This window comes from Phyllostomus hastatus, unplaced genomic scaffold (assembly GCF_019186645.2).
Source record: "Phyllostomus hastatus isolate PE091 unplaced genomic scaffold, TTU_PhHast_1.1 phas_scaffold_555, whole genome shotgun sequence".
In the NCBI taxonomy this organism is placed as follows: domain Eukaryota; kingdom Metazoa; phylum Chordata; class Mammalia; order Chiroptera; family Phyllostomidae; genus Phyllostomus; species Phyllostomus hastatus.
The window spans coordinates 5,414,563-5,430,961 of NW_025334036.1; the positions used below are offsets into that span (position 1 = coordinate 5,414,563).

The 16,399-nt window shown below is 50.1% G+C and overlaps 1 protein-coding gene across 2 annotated transcripts in view; it reads right to left on the reverse strand.

The window, feature by feature from the left end:
• The window catches only part of AGBL1 (AGBL carboxypeptidase 1), a 479,354-nt gene extending 463,644 nt beyond the window's left edge, over positions 1 to 15,710 (reverse strand). For both annotated transcript variants that reach the window (XM_045825119.1, XM_045825117.1), the window contains exon 1: positions 15,389 to 15,710. In XM_045825119.1, coding sequence (XP_045681075.1) covers positions 15,389 to 15,439 — 51 coding nt within the window. In that variant the 5' untranslated portion in view covers positions 15,440 to 15,710. The remainder of the gene's footprint in view (positions 1 to 15,388) is intronic.
• Between the last annotated feature and the right edge of the window lie 689 nt (positions 15,711 to 16,399).

The following is a 16,399-nucleotide window of genomic DNA, read 5'->3' on the forward strand; positions in this document are numbered from 1 at the left end:
AACGTCTATGTATGCATATTACAGATATGTGATTTTTTTCCTTCCTCCAATGACATTAACTTGCAAAAATCTCTGTTTAATCAGCCTAAAGACAAACAGGCATTACACGGATTGAGTTCAGTCTCCAATGTAAAAATGCACCCAAAAGTTTTTCAAGTTCACATCACGTAGAAGACTCTTTGGTAAATAAAAGCGAGTTTAAGTTCGTTGGTTCTAGAATGGGGACTGAAAAGTTCTTTAGAGTCATAGCATACATATAATTCTTCTATTCTACCTGGGTTTACTAGAAGTCTGATAGGCTTATATTTTCTCTATTACAGAACCTGTCAGCAAGAAAGATCATGGAAGATACGTTAACTGTTTCATGTCTCATAAAATGTTCACGAATAATCTAAATAAATGTTAAGAGAAAGAGAACTACATAGATGTAAGATAAAAGTTTATAAGGGAGTGTTTCAACAATAGTTAGATTTTATGGTATGTCTACCTAAAAAAACAAATAGTAGCCCTGGCTGGCATAGCTCAGTGGATTGAGCGTGGGCTGGGAACCAAAGTGTCCCAGGTTCGATTCCCAGCCAGGGTACATTTCTGGGTTGCAGGCCATGACCCCCAGCAACCGCACATTGATGTTTCTCTCTCTCTCTATCTCCCTCCCTTCCCTCTCTAAAAATAAATAAATAAAATCTTAAAAAAAAACAAATAGTTTCCAAAATCTTTTTGGTAACTTGAAGCCTAAAAGATAGACTGAGGTAAGTTGAATAACGAATATCCACGGACCATCGACATCCTTTCCGAATAAGATACTGTACTGAAACACCAATTACTGAGCACAGGTTTATCGACTTTTGGCTTCCTTTAACAAAGGCACTAAAGATATTTGGGTTTATTAGTCAATATGTTTTGCGCCACATTGGAAATTTTACCATGAGGAAAAAAACACTTTAGAAATTATGAAATGTATACATTTCCCAATCCACCAGATTCCAGTGTATGAGGTAGGCCCAATTGCTTACTTTTTAGTTTCTACTAGGAATAAAGGATTCTAAGCGTGGAGAATTTTAATCAATATCTGTAATTAAAACTACTCCGAAATAATAAGGGTGGAGGGAAACAACTGTATATGCAAAGTAGGTAAGGAAAATCCAAGGACTGGTTGTTCCAAAATAAGAAAAAGAAAGAAGATGCAGCACCAAATCTGAACGGATATAAAGCTAAATGGACACAACTACAGGTGATTTGTGGAAGAGGCATCTTGGGAAAGAAATTTTATGTGTGGTCAAACTGCCTGAGATTGGAATGGATTTAGCTGGGGTTTTCTTACGTGTTTTAATATCAGAAGTACATCCAATGTATACATACTGCCCCAGCAGGACGCGCCACCACCCACCCCTCTCCCCGAGTTCACCCACCAAAAGGCAGAAACCAACGGTCAAGTGGTTGAAGAGAGAAGGCCCTGGAGCCCTCTCAGACTGGCAGAGGACCGGACTCCTGGGCTCCCCGAACAACAAGGGGCGCCCAGGACCTGGCCACAGAACTGACCCAAGCGCTGCTGCCTCCTGGACTGTCCTCCTCCAACCCTGGTGACTTCCAGCAGGGGAAGCCTGGGTAAGTCACACAGGTGGCTCCCTTCACTCCTCGCGTCGCACTCCCCGACATGTAAAAGGTAGACCTGTCACAGCCAGTAATTGAAGCAATACTCAGAGGGGCAGCGTTTTCATAGCTCTGCTGTGCTGGGGAAACTCGGGGCTTGTTTGCTAAGCCAACCCCCGCTGGGGATCCTCAGTGCAGTGGCTGCTCCTTCTGGCTCTTCCCCACCCACCGGATCCCGCTAGGCCTGCTCAGACACAGCTCCCAGAGTGGCCCACTGCTGTGGGCAGCAGGAGCCTCACGCCTCAGCAGGGTCAAGCGAGCCACACTAAAAATGGGAGAGCAAGGTGCCTAACAATGAAGTGATTTACCGGAGGTCACACAGCCAGTTCCCAAGCACACTACTGGCCTGAGTCGACTAATTCTCTTCTCAGAGCTATTTCTTATGATCAGGGGCAGACTGGGCTGTGAAAGGTGAGGCATTACTGTATACGAGCCTCTGGAACTGGAGCCCGTGTGGCTGCATGAGGCTCTGAGAGACACCGTGAGGATGAATCCGCAGCCAGTCTGCTCCTAGAGACTCTTGTTTCCGGACCATGGAGGAGACCTGAGGCAAGTGTTTGCCATCCTCCTCCTGCCCACTTCCCCCCTCCCTGAGCCCTGCCAACCACAGGAAAGGAGAGGCCGCTGGTGGAGTGGGAGCAGTAAAGCAAAGGGAGGAAGCCATCTTCTGCTCCCACTGGGGGGCCCTAGAGCGTGGCTTGCCCTCTGATGTACATCCCAGATGCTTCCGAGAGAGCGCTTTGGAGGAGCCCAGCACTCTGGCAGGACAGGGGGCCTGAGGGCTGCCTCAGGGGCAGGCTGGACAGAGGTACCTGAGTACCCACCACGCCCCTGAGCTCACACAGTCACAACAGCTGCCTGCGGTCGCCTTCACAACAGGCAGGTTCCATTTCCCTCACTGCACGGATGAGGAGTCCGAGGTTGAAAGGAGCTGGGTCTGAGAGCCATCCCACACTGTGCCGTGTATCAGGCACGCCCACATTTTGGGCCCAAACTTTCAGAAAAAAAAATCTTTCATTTTAATTTTTTAATTCAATTGTTTCTTTATTCATATTTAGGAACAAAACTGATTGTCATATTGCAGAGTATTATTTTGCATATGGATATCGCTACTGCTTGCTAGAGTTACACTTTCAACGCATACACATAAATAAAAGAATTAAAAAACGTATAGATACAGAATTAGTACAATCCATGTATAATGTGCACTCTGATTTTTCCCTCAAAAATTTGGGCAAAAAGTGTGCCTCAGACACGGTGAAATACGGTAGTTTGTACGTGCTAGAACTAGGGTGGAAATTCAGCTCTCTCTGGAGCTACATCCAATGTGTGGTGACTACAGACCAAAATTAACCTCTCCGCTCTTCCGCCAGGATGCAGAGGAAATCAGAACAAGACAGACGTCATGGAGGGTCACCGCTGTTCGCAAAATTCTCCAATTTCACCCCGTCCTGTGTTTCCTTGTGGGCTTGCGAGCCGTGGGGCCCTGTGTCCACCTCCTTTTTCTGGCGGGTCTGGACCTTGGCGTGCATACATCGCTTGCTCAATGATTTGGAGCCTCGAATGCTTCCCACAGTGTGTTCTGTTTTTAATCAACTCTAATTGGTCTCCTCTCCTTTGTGAGTTATAATACTCCTGCCCTCCAGGCATGAGCCATTCACAGAGTCCAACAGTTCCTCTGGCCTCAGAAACACACGGGAGCAAAGCAAAGCATCGCTGACAATGGGTTCTCCTGGCTCCACAGCACACTGCGGGGTGGGGGGTGGGGCAGCCAGGAGAGGTGGTTCTGGGGAGAAAATGTTTGTCCTGGGACCTACCCGCCTGGTTCTTCTATGAGCGACCCCAACGCCTGGTCAGTAGGGCATCACTCACTCTCTCTCTCTCTCAGGGAAAGTATTATTTGGACAGAATCACACTGTGCTCGCTGGTATTGTGCCATATTAAATTTCAGTCTCAATTAGTAAAATCAATAAAGGGCTGATTGAATAGAGGAGGTCTCTCATCTTGGCACCATTGACATTTGGGGCTGGGTAATTCTTCATTGGGGTGCGGCAGTGGGAGGGATGCTGAGAATTGCGGGACATTTGGCAGCATTGGGATGCTAAGCATTATAGGATATTGAGCCAGCAGCATCCCCCACAGTTGTGACAAGGAAAACTGTCTGCAGGCATTGCCTAGTGTCTGCAAGGATCGAGCTGCACCAGGCTATTCAAGGAAGGAGTGTCTACCTTCTATGAAACGCTCCCCCTTCCAGGGGGACGGGAGAAATGAAGTACTGGATTCCCGTTGCTTGTTGCAAAGTTATCCCTAGTTGACAACCACCGGAATTGAGTGAAAGGGCACATATTATCCCAGAGTCAGATGGAGCTTTCCTAGCTCTGATTAGGGCTCAGGACAGGTCCAAGGGTCAGCACCATATCAGCCCCCCATTCTTATGCACCCCCAGCATATTATGCATCAAAAGCGCTTCGACCGTGGGTACCTTGGGTGCATCCAAATGGATGTACGTCCTAAGTAAATGGGACCTAGCCTTCCCGAAAGCAACCTTACAAAGGCAAGGGTGCACAGTGTAAGCGCCACGGGCACCAAATATGGAACCATCCAGTTCCCTCTGCATGCCCAAGCGCTTGACAAATAAAGACAACAGAATGCCAGGCCACAGTGCACTGGACACGTTACCTACCCATCAGACCCAGCACGCTTGTTGGCACACTGCTGCTCACGTGGATTGTGTCCCGGTGCCATTTCCAGAACTAAGGAACAGCCCAGGGAGGAAGACATTTGGAAGGAAAGAGGGAAGTCATTCTCAAGTGAGATGTGAAGGGATGGAGGACCCAGCTGGCAGGTCACTCTGTCAATACTGGCACCACGTCAGGTACCTCCTGTGACGTGTAAGTCACACCAAATAAAAGCTGTCTGTGTAAAACCCACCCATTTCCTCGAAGCTTGTTGAACTGGGCCCGAGAACTCCCTGCGTGCCAAGAACAGCTAGAAAGAGCCCTAAGAAGAACCAAGACTGGGTTGGTCCAGAAGAGAATAAGAGACCCTAGTTTGCTGAGTCACCCCTGAACTCTGAACTTGAGAGACCGATCCATCCACAGAGGCGTGTGCATCCAGAGGCCACCAGCCCTGCCGCTGCGGGAGGCAGGGCAGAGCAGAGGGCCTGGAACGTAGTCCGTGCTCAACAAAGTCTCTCCTTTCTCCTCCTCTCCTCTCTCCCCTCCTCTTCTTGCGTCTTCTCCTATTTCTTGTTACCTCCATCCTCCTCTGCTGTTTGGATGGTAAATTAGCCGTTATCGTCATTATTTGTCTCTTGGTTTTATGACGGAGGCAAGGAGGCCTCATGGTCTGAATTCCTCAGGAATATTCAGCATCTCTGGCCAAGATAAACTGAGCCACTGAGTTCTTAGTTTTGCTTTTTGTTTGTTTTTCAGTTAAAAAATTTTTCCAGTTCATCTGTTGTCAACCCTTCTAGGTCAGCTTTTACAGATTCTAGTTCACTGGTAACCTGTGGCCCACACACTGGGGAAGTGCGGCATGCCAGAGAAGCTCCATGCAGCCGCAAGACTTAAGAAAAACAGAGAACAGTAAGGAATTAATTTAAACACCATTAAATATAGGAGTTAAATCATGGGGGAAAAAATACCTTGTGGCCAAAAATAATTCATGCAAAAAAAAAGGTTTGATAGAGTCGACTATTAAAATATAACTTATGTAACATCAAAAAATAAAAATAAAAACAAAGTCAAACTCAAGTGAAACACTTTAAGAAAATGTACTTCTATTTATTTAAATTATGGTACATGTATACACTAAACTGCTATATTATTACCACAAAAGAATAAGCTGGGGTTTGAAAGATGTTTAATTATATGTTGGAAAAGCAAATTCAATAATAGTTTGTGGAAATGATGTAGATATAGATGCAGTTATATAGCAATAGAAATATATATACATACTGCTATGGGCATATAAACCTCTAACAGAACATACAGCAGGCCTTGCGTGCTTGTCTTAGGGAGCAGGATTCTATGGGGGAAATTTTACTCCCTATAATTTATATCTGTAGATTCATTAGCTTTTTATAATAACGACGTGTATTCCTTCTTTAATCAGGCAATAAAAAAGTTGAGTGGTGAAACGGGCAAGGAGAAGGAAAAGCGAATCCGAAGCTTGATGAGTGATGGCCACCGGGAGTGAGACCGTGCCCGGGTGCGCATCCTGCTTCTGTCACTGAGAGGCTGTGTGACCTGGAGGTGACCGAGGGTGTTGGGTTCTCCGTCTGTGAAATGGAGGTAACCGTCGTAACTCACGGGAGTGGCGTGAGGACCGCGTGCAACAGCACACGTAAGATGCTCAGAGCGTTCCCTGGCACCCAGCAAGTGCTCCACAAACGTGAGCGGCTCCCAGGAAGAACACTCCTTGAATTTTAATACTCATCTGCCCTCAAGTATTACCATCTCAGCCTCTTGCTCAGACCAAGATTTTAGCTGTCCTTTGGAGAATTTTTCTCCTTTAGGACATATACCATATAATGTTCTGCTACATGTCTGTATGTATGAAGATGCATAATATACATGTGATGATTAAATACTGAAAGTCAAGGGGAAAATGGGATTTGCGTGTAGCCCCTTCTTCATTTAGCTGTTGTGAAAAGTAAGAGATCCCTGCCTTGTCACAGGAGCCGCTTGGATCAATGTGAGTGTGAAGAGGGATGGGACAAAGAGGCCTCGGGGTCTGAAATATAGGGCACTGGGCTCTCCTGATTGGTGGGAGCCGGAGATAAGGGATGTGAACATCCACTGGGGTTTTCTTCTTTGGTGGGGGAAGGACGGAGAGAGGATTCATTACTGACATTTATTGGAGACGCTGCCTTCCCTGCAGGTCCCTCCGGGAAGGTTGCATCAGATACCCCAAGTGTGAAATCCGACCCTGCCTTTCATCTGAAACCCGAGGCTGAGGCTGTCCTTATCGCCATCTGGCCTCTTGATCAAAAGCAGAACGGCTCTCTGAAGCCACTAGAAGAACCTCTCTCAAAACCTCCACATCTGTCCTTATATTCTTTCTTACAGCCGAGTAAGAACCAGAATTCGTGTCGATGCAAAGCTCACAGGAAGGTTGAAGAACCCTCGAACGGTGGAACTCACCAAGCAGAATGACCCGAGACCTCCAATAGCACTAATTTTGCCTCCATTCAGATCAGAATATTTTCAAGATGCCATCGGTCCGTTTTTCAACCAAGAGAAACTCAACCGCCATGTACAGCAGTGATTTAAGATGGCATCGGTCTATGACCATTGTCTCCCGAGTGGATTCCATGATCTCTAATGTCCTGTGTGCTACCAGTAGGGTTTTGTCATAAAAATTATCCCGTCTCCTGGATGGTTTGGAAATGCTATATATTATAGACCCAACTTAATATACCATGCACATTCATCTTACCACTCAATCAACAAATATCTACTAAGTGCTGGATAGCGCTTTAGGGAAATGGGTACATAAGACAGATGCAGTTCCGACCCTGGTGGACGGAGGGAGGACACGAACAGGACCAGGGAATAAATCCCGTGTAGGGACTCAAAAGAGAGGCCAGGCCCAGAGTGTGTGGCTCACTGGGCTGTCAGAGACATCCCCTCTGAGTAAAACGCATTTAAACGGACAGCCTAAAGCCATAATTGTTTGAGAAGATTTGAAAAGACTGGTGATTTTTCAGTAAAGGAATCTAGTAAATGTAGTTACCCTGACATCCCAACCTGTCTGTCCCTAAGACCCTTGTGAGGGGGACACCCATCTGCACCCCAGAGAACCCAGGTTGAGGAGTGCGGCTTTGACCGCCAGCCATGCTGGTGCTGCTGCTGCTGCTGAAAGCGGATTTCTGCAAGGCGGTCGCCCATCACACTGATGACAGCCGCCGAGATGATCTGGGAGCCCACCCCGGAGGGCTGGTGGACACCAGAGCTGTCTCCACCTGCAACATTGGAGGAGGCCACCGCAGACGTGACTCCGGAGATGACACCCTGCACGTGCGTTTCAGGTTCTGTGAGTCTCTCTTCCCACTCCATCACCCACCAGGCTTGTGTCCTGAAGGCCTCCAGGCCAGGGATCAGCAAACTACCTCTCGCTGGCCAAGTCCTGCCCACTGCCTGGGTTTGTACATAAACTTTTACTGGACTGTATCCCCGCCCACTCATTTGCATATTGTTGACAGCTACAGGGGCGGGGTTGAGCAGTTGAGATGAGACCCTGGGGCCAGAAGGCTTAAAACACATGTTGTCTGTCAGGGCATGCTGGCCTCTGCTCCAGGTGCCAGCTCTCTGCCCTCTTGGCCAGGCCTTGCAGACAGGTGGGGACAGCCGCCATGCCGCCTGGATGTGCCCAGCGGGGGTGGTCTCCACTGTCCCCGGCAGACCCCTACCACCCAGGAAAACCTGTTCAGAACCTTCTCCCCATGCTTCTCCTTCTCCTCAGAGAGTGAGCACACCTGACGAGCGCACGTCGCCGGGTGTCAGGTTCTCTCTGCTCAGATTCCAGCCATGTTGCTCACGGTGTGACCTTGGGAATTGGTTAGCTCTCCGATCTTGCGTGTTAGAGCTTTAAAATGGGGGTGATGGCACTGCCGGCCTCACAGGGTGGTTGTGAGGATTAAAGGAGAGGACGCCTGACTTGCAGGAACTGTTTAATAATTGTTTGTAATGGTTTTCACTATTTTATGAACATATAAAATATGAATCTGACAAAGTCCTTCCATGCGAAGAATCTCAAGTCACTTTGAACTAATAAACATGAAAGTACTGAGCACCCAGTACTCACACAAGCGAATGGCATTTATATGGCTAGTAAGGGTTTATTTTGGAGTGACCGTTTTTGAAAGGTGTCATTATCTACTAAAGCTGACCATTGGGGCGCCTGTGGCCACTCGACTCCACTCCTGGGTATATGACAATAGACACGCATACGTATGTCCACAAGAACACACACTAGAATATCTACAGCGTTCCTACCCCAAATACCATCAAGTCTAGAATGAATAAGTCAATACTGGTACAGTCACACAATGGGATGCTCGTCAGCAACAAGAATGTCAACAGTCTACAGCCACGTGCAACAACATGGCGGAATTGCGCAATGCTGAGTCCAAGGAGCCAGACGCAAGGGGGGCTGGCTGTGGGCTTCCCTTTGCAGGAAGTACAAAGCATGCAAGGCTGATCTGCGGTGTAGAAATCAGGGGAGCAGTTACACTGGGGGAGCAGCGACTGCACGTGGAGGTAATAGGGGTCTTCTGGGATGCTGAGAGTCTACTCCTCTGGATGCTGATTACGAGGATAGGTTTGCTTTGCAAAATATTATTTTAAAAAAACAAAAGAGGGAAAGAAACAAGGGAGAGAAGGAAGAAGAAGGGAAGGGAGAGAAGGAGGGGGGAAGAGACGGAGGGAGGGAGGAGAGAAGGAAAAAATGAGCACTGAGCACATACTCTGTGCCATTCTATTTTCTTCCTCACCCTTTGTTCTGCTCATTCCTTTATCCCTAGCACCTCTGCTGTCGATCTCTCCCTCATCCTACACACTTTCCTCTAATGAGTACCCGGTTTGTGAACCTATGCTTTGAAGGAACCATGCGGTATTCACTCTGTTAAAAAGCAAAGGGCTCACAAACACTCAACCTCCTTCACTCCAGGACTGGCAAAGAGATATGGCGGTCACGCCCAAGAGGATGCATTTCCATGCATGCATTTCTGAAATATGAAGGGGCGCCCAGTCTGTTTGACTCACAGCTGCCTGTCCCACGCTTACACGTAATTGGAAACCTGGACCAACTTCTCTCCTTGGTTGCATACTTTCCCAGCTCCCAGGCCTCGGACGGAGGCTATGTTTGGCTTTCGTAAGAGTGGCTCCAGTTTTAGTAACTGAGTAAATTGTGGAGGCAATGTTGCCAAGTTATGGATTTCCACTGTGGACGTGGGTTGTTCTGTGGCCCATTTGCCTCAACATGTCTCCAGCAATGCCACATTTCTAATGAGACCTCAAAGCAACGGTGGCCCTTGGTCCCCCACCCCCTGCCCTGAGCAGGTGGGTGTCCAGGCAGAGAGTCAGATCCAGAATCTGAGTTCGATGATGGACATGCCAACTGCTCTCAATTCCCAAGCGAGGATGGGACTTCTCACCTCGAGTCTCATCCTTGTAATGCAGTCATGTTATTGGAGCAGCTTTGACACAGGGACACCTAAATGCTGCTTCTAAAATAATCTGCATTTCTTCCCAATTAAAAATGGAGGTTAGCCCTGGCTGGCATAGCTCAGTGGATTGAGTGCAGGCTGCGAACCAAAGTGTCGCAGGTTCGATTCCCAGCCAGGGCACATGCCAGGGTTGCAGGCCACGGCCCCCAGCAACCGCACATTCATGTTTCTCTCTCTCTCTTTCTCCCTCCCTTCCCTCTCTAAAAATAAAATAAATAAATCTTTTTAAAAAATGGAGGTTAACACAGTTAACAGTTAAAACAAAAGGCAGGTCCGGGATGGAGGGGCGGGAGTTGGGGGGAGTGGATCACATTACTCGACCAGAAAAAAGCAGTGATGTGGTCCTGTCAAATGACCCCAGTCCACATAGCCTGACAACAGTCCCCTTGGCCGAATGTCCTGTACCCCCATCAGGCACAGTTAGGGCTGGACAGCAATCCTCAAGGCCGTGGCCGGGTCTGCAGCTTGCCACTGAAGACTCCGCAGCATGCGGACAACTCCTTTCCTCCCCTCCATGGACTGTCTGTGCTGATCAGAGTCCGTTCCGTGGCAACTCCTGAATACTCTCCAGGCCTTTAAGACTCGGGGAAGCTCACGGGCACCCTCCTGTTCCGGTAACCACGCCTTCCCCCGCTGAAACCCACGGCTTTCCAAGGCCCTCCCTGAATCTCCAGCCAGGAGTTTCTTCTCCCAACTGCCACAGAAGTTTCTTCTGCTGTTTACCTATGCCACGGCTCTCACGACAGGCAACCTTTACCTGGAAATATTTTTATCTCCTCCCTTGTACCGTTAACATTGTAGTTGCATGAAGGCAGGAGCTGTGTTTAATTACCTGACTGTTTATTGGGACACAAACTACGCTTACCTTTCTACATGCATTTTTCTCTACGCATACAAGAAGCCCATGAGTGGGTATTATAATTCTCATTGTGCAGACAAAGAAATCCCAGTAAAGAGAAGTTCAAGAGTTTGTTCTGAGCCATGTAACTTTTGAGTGGCTGAGTCACAGTTCAAATGACTTTGATCTTCTTGATATACCACCCTACACAGCAGTCTTCTCGGAATCTCTTCCAGCATGCAGATAGTGATGGAGAGACGGATACTGAAACTATCCCATTGACCCAAATCCAAAGTGTTACCTTCCTTTACCAAGAGTTTATTAAACCACATACCAAAATAGAATGTGGAACATCCTTTTAATTCTAAATAAGCCTCCCCTCCATTACAGAGAATCCATACCCCTCGAAGCCAAGAATGAGTGGGTACTCCCTCTGTAAGCAACGCTGACCAGTGGAAAGACTTTGGAGGGCCAGGATCCACTTCACATCCCTCTAGGAATTTACCAGGAATTTCTCAGGTTTCTGTCGTCGTTGAGTCCTGAGCAGCTGAGCCTTGTCCTAGTCTGAAAGACATAGCAGCCAACACCTCCCTCACAGGTGGCAGAGAGAGCGCTGTTAGGAGCTGGTGTGCAAACTTGGCATAGAGCGGGCCCTCGGGAAACGCTCGTTTTCTCCCATCTCTAGTTCCAAGGAACTTAAGAAACTGTGAAAGCAGCCAAATATTCAAAACACAAAACACCAGATAACAGGCTTCTCCTGACTTTCCAGCTCAGCACACATACCTGCCCCCCTGACCCCTCTGCTGTCCAGTCTGACCGGCCCCAAGTCACTCCGTAGACTCTGACAGGTGCGATTTCTTGACAACTCTGTCCCTTTTCCATTTGGCTTGTCCTTACGGGGTTTTCCTTTGTCTTGAATTCTACGGATGCTTGAAACTAAGACCAATTTCAGTTTGCTTGCATGTTTGCATTGCGGTTGAAATGGAAGTCTAAAAAAAAAAAAAAAACGAAGAAAAAAAAAAACCCTCCAAAAGCCTCAAACTTCACCAAAGAGAGAAATCCTATGATCTTTAAAGAGCCTACACAGTGTCTGCTATCTAAGAGGAAAATTGTTCTCTCGATTTGGCCAAACCTTCCTGTTCCGGTCCAAGGAGAAAGCGCTGTTTCCGCTCCACCTGGCCCCATAGATGTGCGATAGATGGATATTCCCACATCCTCCATGGAGATTTCTAGGGAGGGAAATTTCAAGCACGTGTCTCGGAAACCAATCTCCCAAGCGCTATGAATGAAGCGTATCAGTCATCATTTTCCTGCCCACCTCTTTTCTGCAGCCCGGAGGCCGTGCTCACCTGTTGTCTTTGGACATAACCATCGGAGGAACAAGTCCAAGGGGATGCGTGGGGAGGCCGCCCCGCCCCGGTTTTCTCTTATCTAAGTTCAATGCTAACTCCAGACAGGAAGCCCAGCAGCCCGCAGCCTCCTTCGCGATCCATAATAGATGACCTTCCCGGAGCCCACGTTGAGAACAGGAGTTGCCTGTGCACGTTTTGGCAAAGGCACAGACCTGGGATTTCGTCGGAGCTGCTGTAACGTAAAACAACCCCGTGCAAACGCAAACAACGAAAATGGGCGCCTGTTGCAGCTCCAAGTGTGCCAGAGCTGACCACGTTAATTCCGGACGCTTCCTGCCGTGCTCAGGAATTGAACTGGCACTTTGTGGGGTGCCACGGGGTGAGGGTTGGCACGGAGCCCCCCTCCTGCTCCCCTGGCAGCCCCTGCTCCTCCCCCGCTCCTCCGGCAGCTCCCGCTCCTCCCCCGCTCCTCCCCCACTAGTTCAAAGCACACGGAGAGGTGAGCGCAGGACAGAACGAGACACCTTTGCTTTTTTTCCGGGCGGACTGGAGTCCACCCAGGAAAAAAGCGGGGTAGGTCGATGAAAAGCGTAGGCGAGCGTTCCCAGTCTTTCCACTGTGTGCTCGACCGTGGAAATCATGAAGCCGCCCGCAGTCATCTGAACAGCCGTTTATGGCTCACAAACACTTTACAAATGGAGTCTCTTAATCCTCGCACGGAGCGCCAAGGAACATGTTTTTACTGCCCCTTGTGCAGACATGGAAATGAAGGCTCCGAGGGCTTGGGAGACTTTCCTGAGGATACACCGCCGCTGGGTGCCAAGAATGGGCGAGACACCTGTGCCGGAGGCGGCCTCCCCTTTCCCCGGGGCCCCCCGAGACTCGGTCTGATTTTCTGCCTCAAAGCCAAGCTGTAAAAGTGAGGACTTAGAAAATGTCTGGGTAGAAATCCGACTCGCATACTTTCAGGAGAGAGATAATGCTGAGTTTAAATTGAGAGAGAGGAAAAAAAATCACTGAATACCTTTCCCATTTGCACAGGAAAAGGTAATACGCCGAAAACCGATTGTTTTTAATGCCCTGGTTTGCTGTGTCACTGTGCCCCAAGGAGGCAGACGTGGGGATGCTCTGTAATAAAGGACTTCTGTCATGTCACTGGGAAATCTGTCATCCCGTGGGTTGATTCTTCTGGTCTTCTGTCCTTTTTTTCCTCCCTTCCCTTGTCAGTGTTCTGGGTCGTTCTGGGGAACTTGCACCTGAGCTCCCATTCTGTTCAGACGTACCCACTGTCTTCCCCAGAGGTCTGAGGGGCGACGCAAAGCCTTCCGTCGCCTTTGTGCACAAGGGAAAGAGAGCCTGGCTTGAATCAGGAAGACCTTTGGGATCTCCAGTCAAAAGCGTTTCGGCTAACCCCTTCTCAGAAACCCTGGGCTGTCCTAGTCCACGGGGGCTGGGGAGAGGGCCCCAAACCCACTGTGAAATACCATTCCACTAAATATCTGCTCTGAGTTCTCTTTCTCTCTCTCTCTCTCTCTCCTTTTTTTAAAGTTACGTCAGAGTTCTGACTGGCGCTATCAAGACAGAAAGGGGAATCGTGGAGGTGCTTCTGGGGCTGATTCAAGGCTGGGTCAGGGACCCAAGTGATTCTACAGCCAGATTCTGACCAACTAGAGTGCACAGGGAAAGCATGTTCCAGTTATTTTAATGTTCTGGTTAATTGGGGACTAAGTAGGGTATATTGAACATAATTAAATCTTTCTCTGATTGAGAATCTTGCAGTGCCCTGGAGCGATCATTCTAAATATCAATTATAAATCCCCACTGGTGGGGATTCAAGAGCTTGAGCTCAACCAGTGGCGGCTTCCAAGGCAACGGTGGATTCATTCCGAAGTTCACTCCCACTCCCCACACTCCTAGCCCAGATGCTTTCTTGTCTTTCACGCACTGGGTAAGTCAACCAGGCCTGTTTTTATAAATCCTCACCCAAGGATTTGTTTCTTGATTTTTAGAGAGAGAGAAAAGGGAGAGGGGAAGACAGAGAGAGATCTCAAAGAGAGAGAAAGATGGATCGGTCGCCTCCCATGCACACAGCCCAGACCGGGGATAGAGCCTGCAATCTGGGCATGCGCCTTGACGGGAAGTCAAGCCCACAACCTTTTAGGACGACCCTTCAACCACCTGAGCCACCCGGCCAGGGCTACGTCCGCCGGATCTCGAGATTGTTTGGGGCTAGTCCCCGTTCCCCAGTGACGTAATTACGTGACCTTGGCGAGGCCTTTTCATTTCTGAGACTCCATTTCCTTATCTGCACACTGGAAGGCTAGACTTATTCATTCCATAACTTTTTAGGGATATAGATCTCCTTAAGAATCGGAGGAAAACAAAAGCAGTTTTTTTTTTACAGCAGGGGAAAATGAACGTACGTACAAAATGTTTACATTCTAAATCAGTGGTGTGAGAAGTCCATCTTCTGTGACCCCTGTTCATGGGCCTCAGATTTGGACGACCCCTTGGGCCCCTCCGAGGCCTGGCAGTCTCCACCTCTGGTTAAGCCCAAGCTTCTCGCTCCCCAGGGCTCCCAGCCCCGGTTCCTGGCCTTAGCTGCACATTGAGACAATCTGGGGAGTTTTCGAAATTTCAACGCCCAGATGGCTCCCAGACCAACTGAATCTGAGTCTTGGTGGGTGGGTCCCCGGATGGTTCCAGGGTACGGACAAGAGTTCTCAAAATTCGGAATGAACAGAACCACCCTGCGGGGCATCATACTGCCAGGTCCCTGCCCCCGGCGATTCTGATGCCTTCGGGCCAGATCCCACCTGGGAAGAGACCCTATTAGCAGGCAACCCCGGGCAGCTGGAATGCAGACCACTCTTCGGGGGCCCAGGAACAGACACCTGGCAGGAGCAGCCCAGAGAAGACCACTTCCCTGCTAGCCCTTCCCTCCGGGGCCCCGTGCTCCCGCGGGGGTTCTGCCGTGTTCAGGAGGAGCTTCGGCACGTCCCCGTTTGCCAGAGAGGCTTTTTCTCCGGCTTTTTCCCATCTCTTGCGAACCTGGATCTTTTAGCCTGAGCCTCTGATCCCACCAGGTTCAATAATTTAAGCAGAGCACTCATCAACATCGTCCCGTTAAATATTTAAACGCCAGAGCATCACTTGGATCAGCCTCAAGGTGAGGAGAGCTGCTGCTGACTCCTGAGCTATTATTACTGGTGAGCACACCGGCCCCCGGTGCCGGAGGGGCCTGCGGTAGCCAAGGCAGGCCTGGCTCGCAAAGACCCAGCCCGCCGGGTTGGGCGCCCCTCTACCTCTTCCTACCTGAAGTGTGTGCAGCAGGACCTGCAACCCGCTGCCTTCTTGTTCTGCCATCCCCTCCTGGTGTCCCGGGGAACCGGCTGCCTGCGGCCAGGTCGGGGTGGAGGAGCAGCGGCTGCCAAGCCGACCTCGCTGCCCGCCTTGCGGGACACTGCTGCACCGAGGCCTCAGCTGCACATGCTGCTGAGTGTGAAGTCACCACCGTGCAACCCTAGCCCTCAGCACAGGCGCAGTGGCCCCCCGACTCCCACTGCGGGGATTAGGTGAGCCTGGGCCCGGGGAGGGCTGAGCATTTGGGCGCGCGGGGGTGGAGAGGGCACCAGCGTGAGTCACTCTCCCACCTCCAGGCCCATGCAGGAGCCACCCTGGACGGCTGACAGGCATTCCCAGCTGACCTGGTCAGACTCCCTGCAGAGGCCTGGCCCTCCCCGCTGCCCCCCTCTTCCTTTATTTTGGTTTGTTGCCGGCTCCCGGGTAACAAGAGACCCAAGAGCGCTTGCACAACTGTGGCAGGCAGGGCACAGGTGCCCAGGCCCCCTGAGGTCCCGGGCTGAGGGACAGGAGCTCTGGCTGAGAAAGCAAAGGGCTGCCGCGGACATTCCCTACGCCGCACTGGGCCCCTTACATAACCTCCTGGCTTCCACAGCGACCCCACAGCGGTAGCACGACCGTCAGCACACCGCCCACCCCTGCTTTACAGAGCAGGAAACCGAGGCACGGAGGTGCTAAGCCCCAAGCACGGAGCCTAGGAGCACACGCCAGGCCCCACGCAGGCAGACTGGCACCAAAGCGCAGCACTGACCGCCGCCTCCTGCTGCCGCAGACAAGCCGGGAGGAGTCACGCCGGCCTGGACCCTGCCGCACCTCCTCCAGCCCAGTGCAGAGAGTCCACGGTCTCCTCCTTCGCCTCCTCCTCTCCGGGTCAACACCTGAGTGCCCTGTCTTCCTTCAGGCCCCGCTTCCCAGACTCCCTTGGGGGTGCCCCCTGGGAGCTTGTCAGGCCCAGCCCCCAAG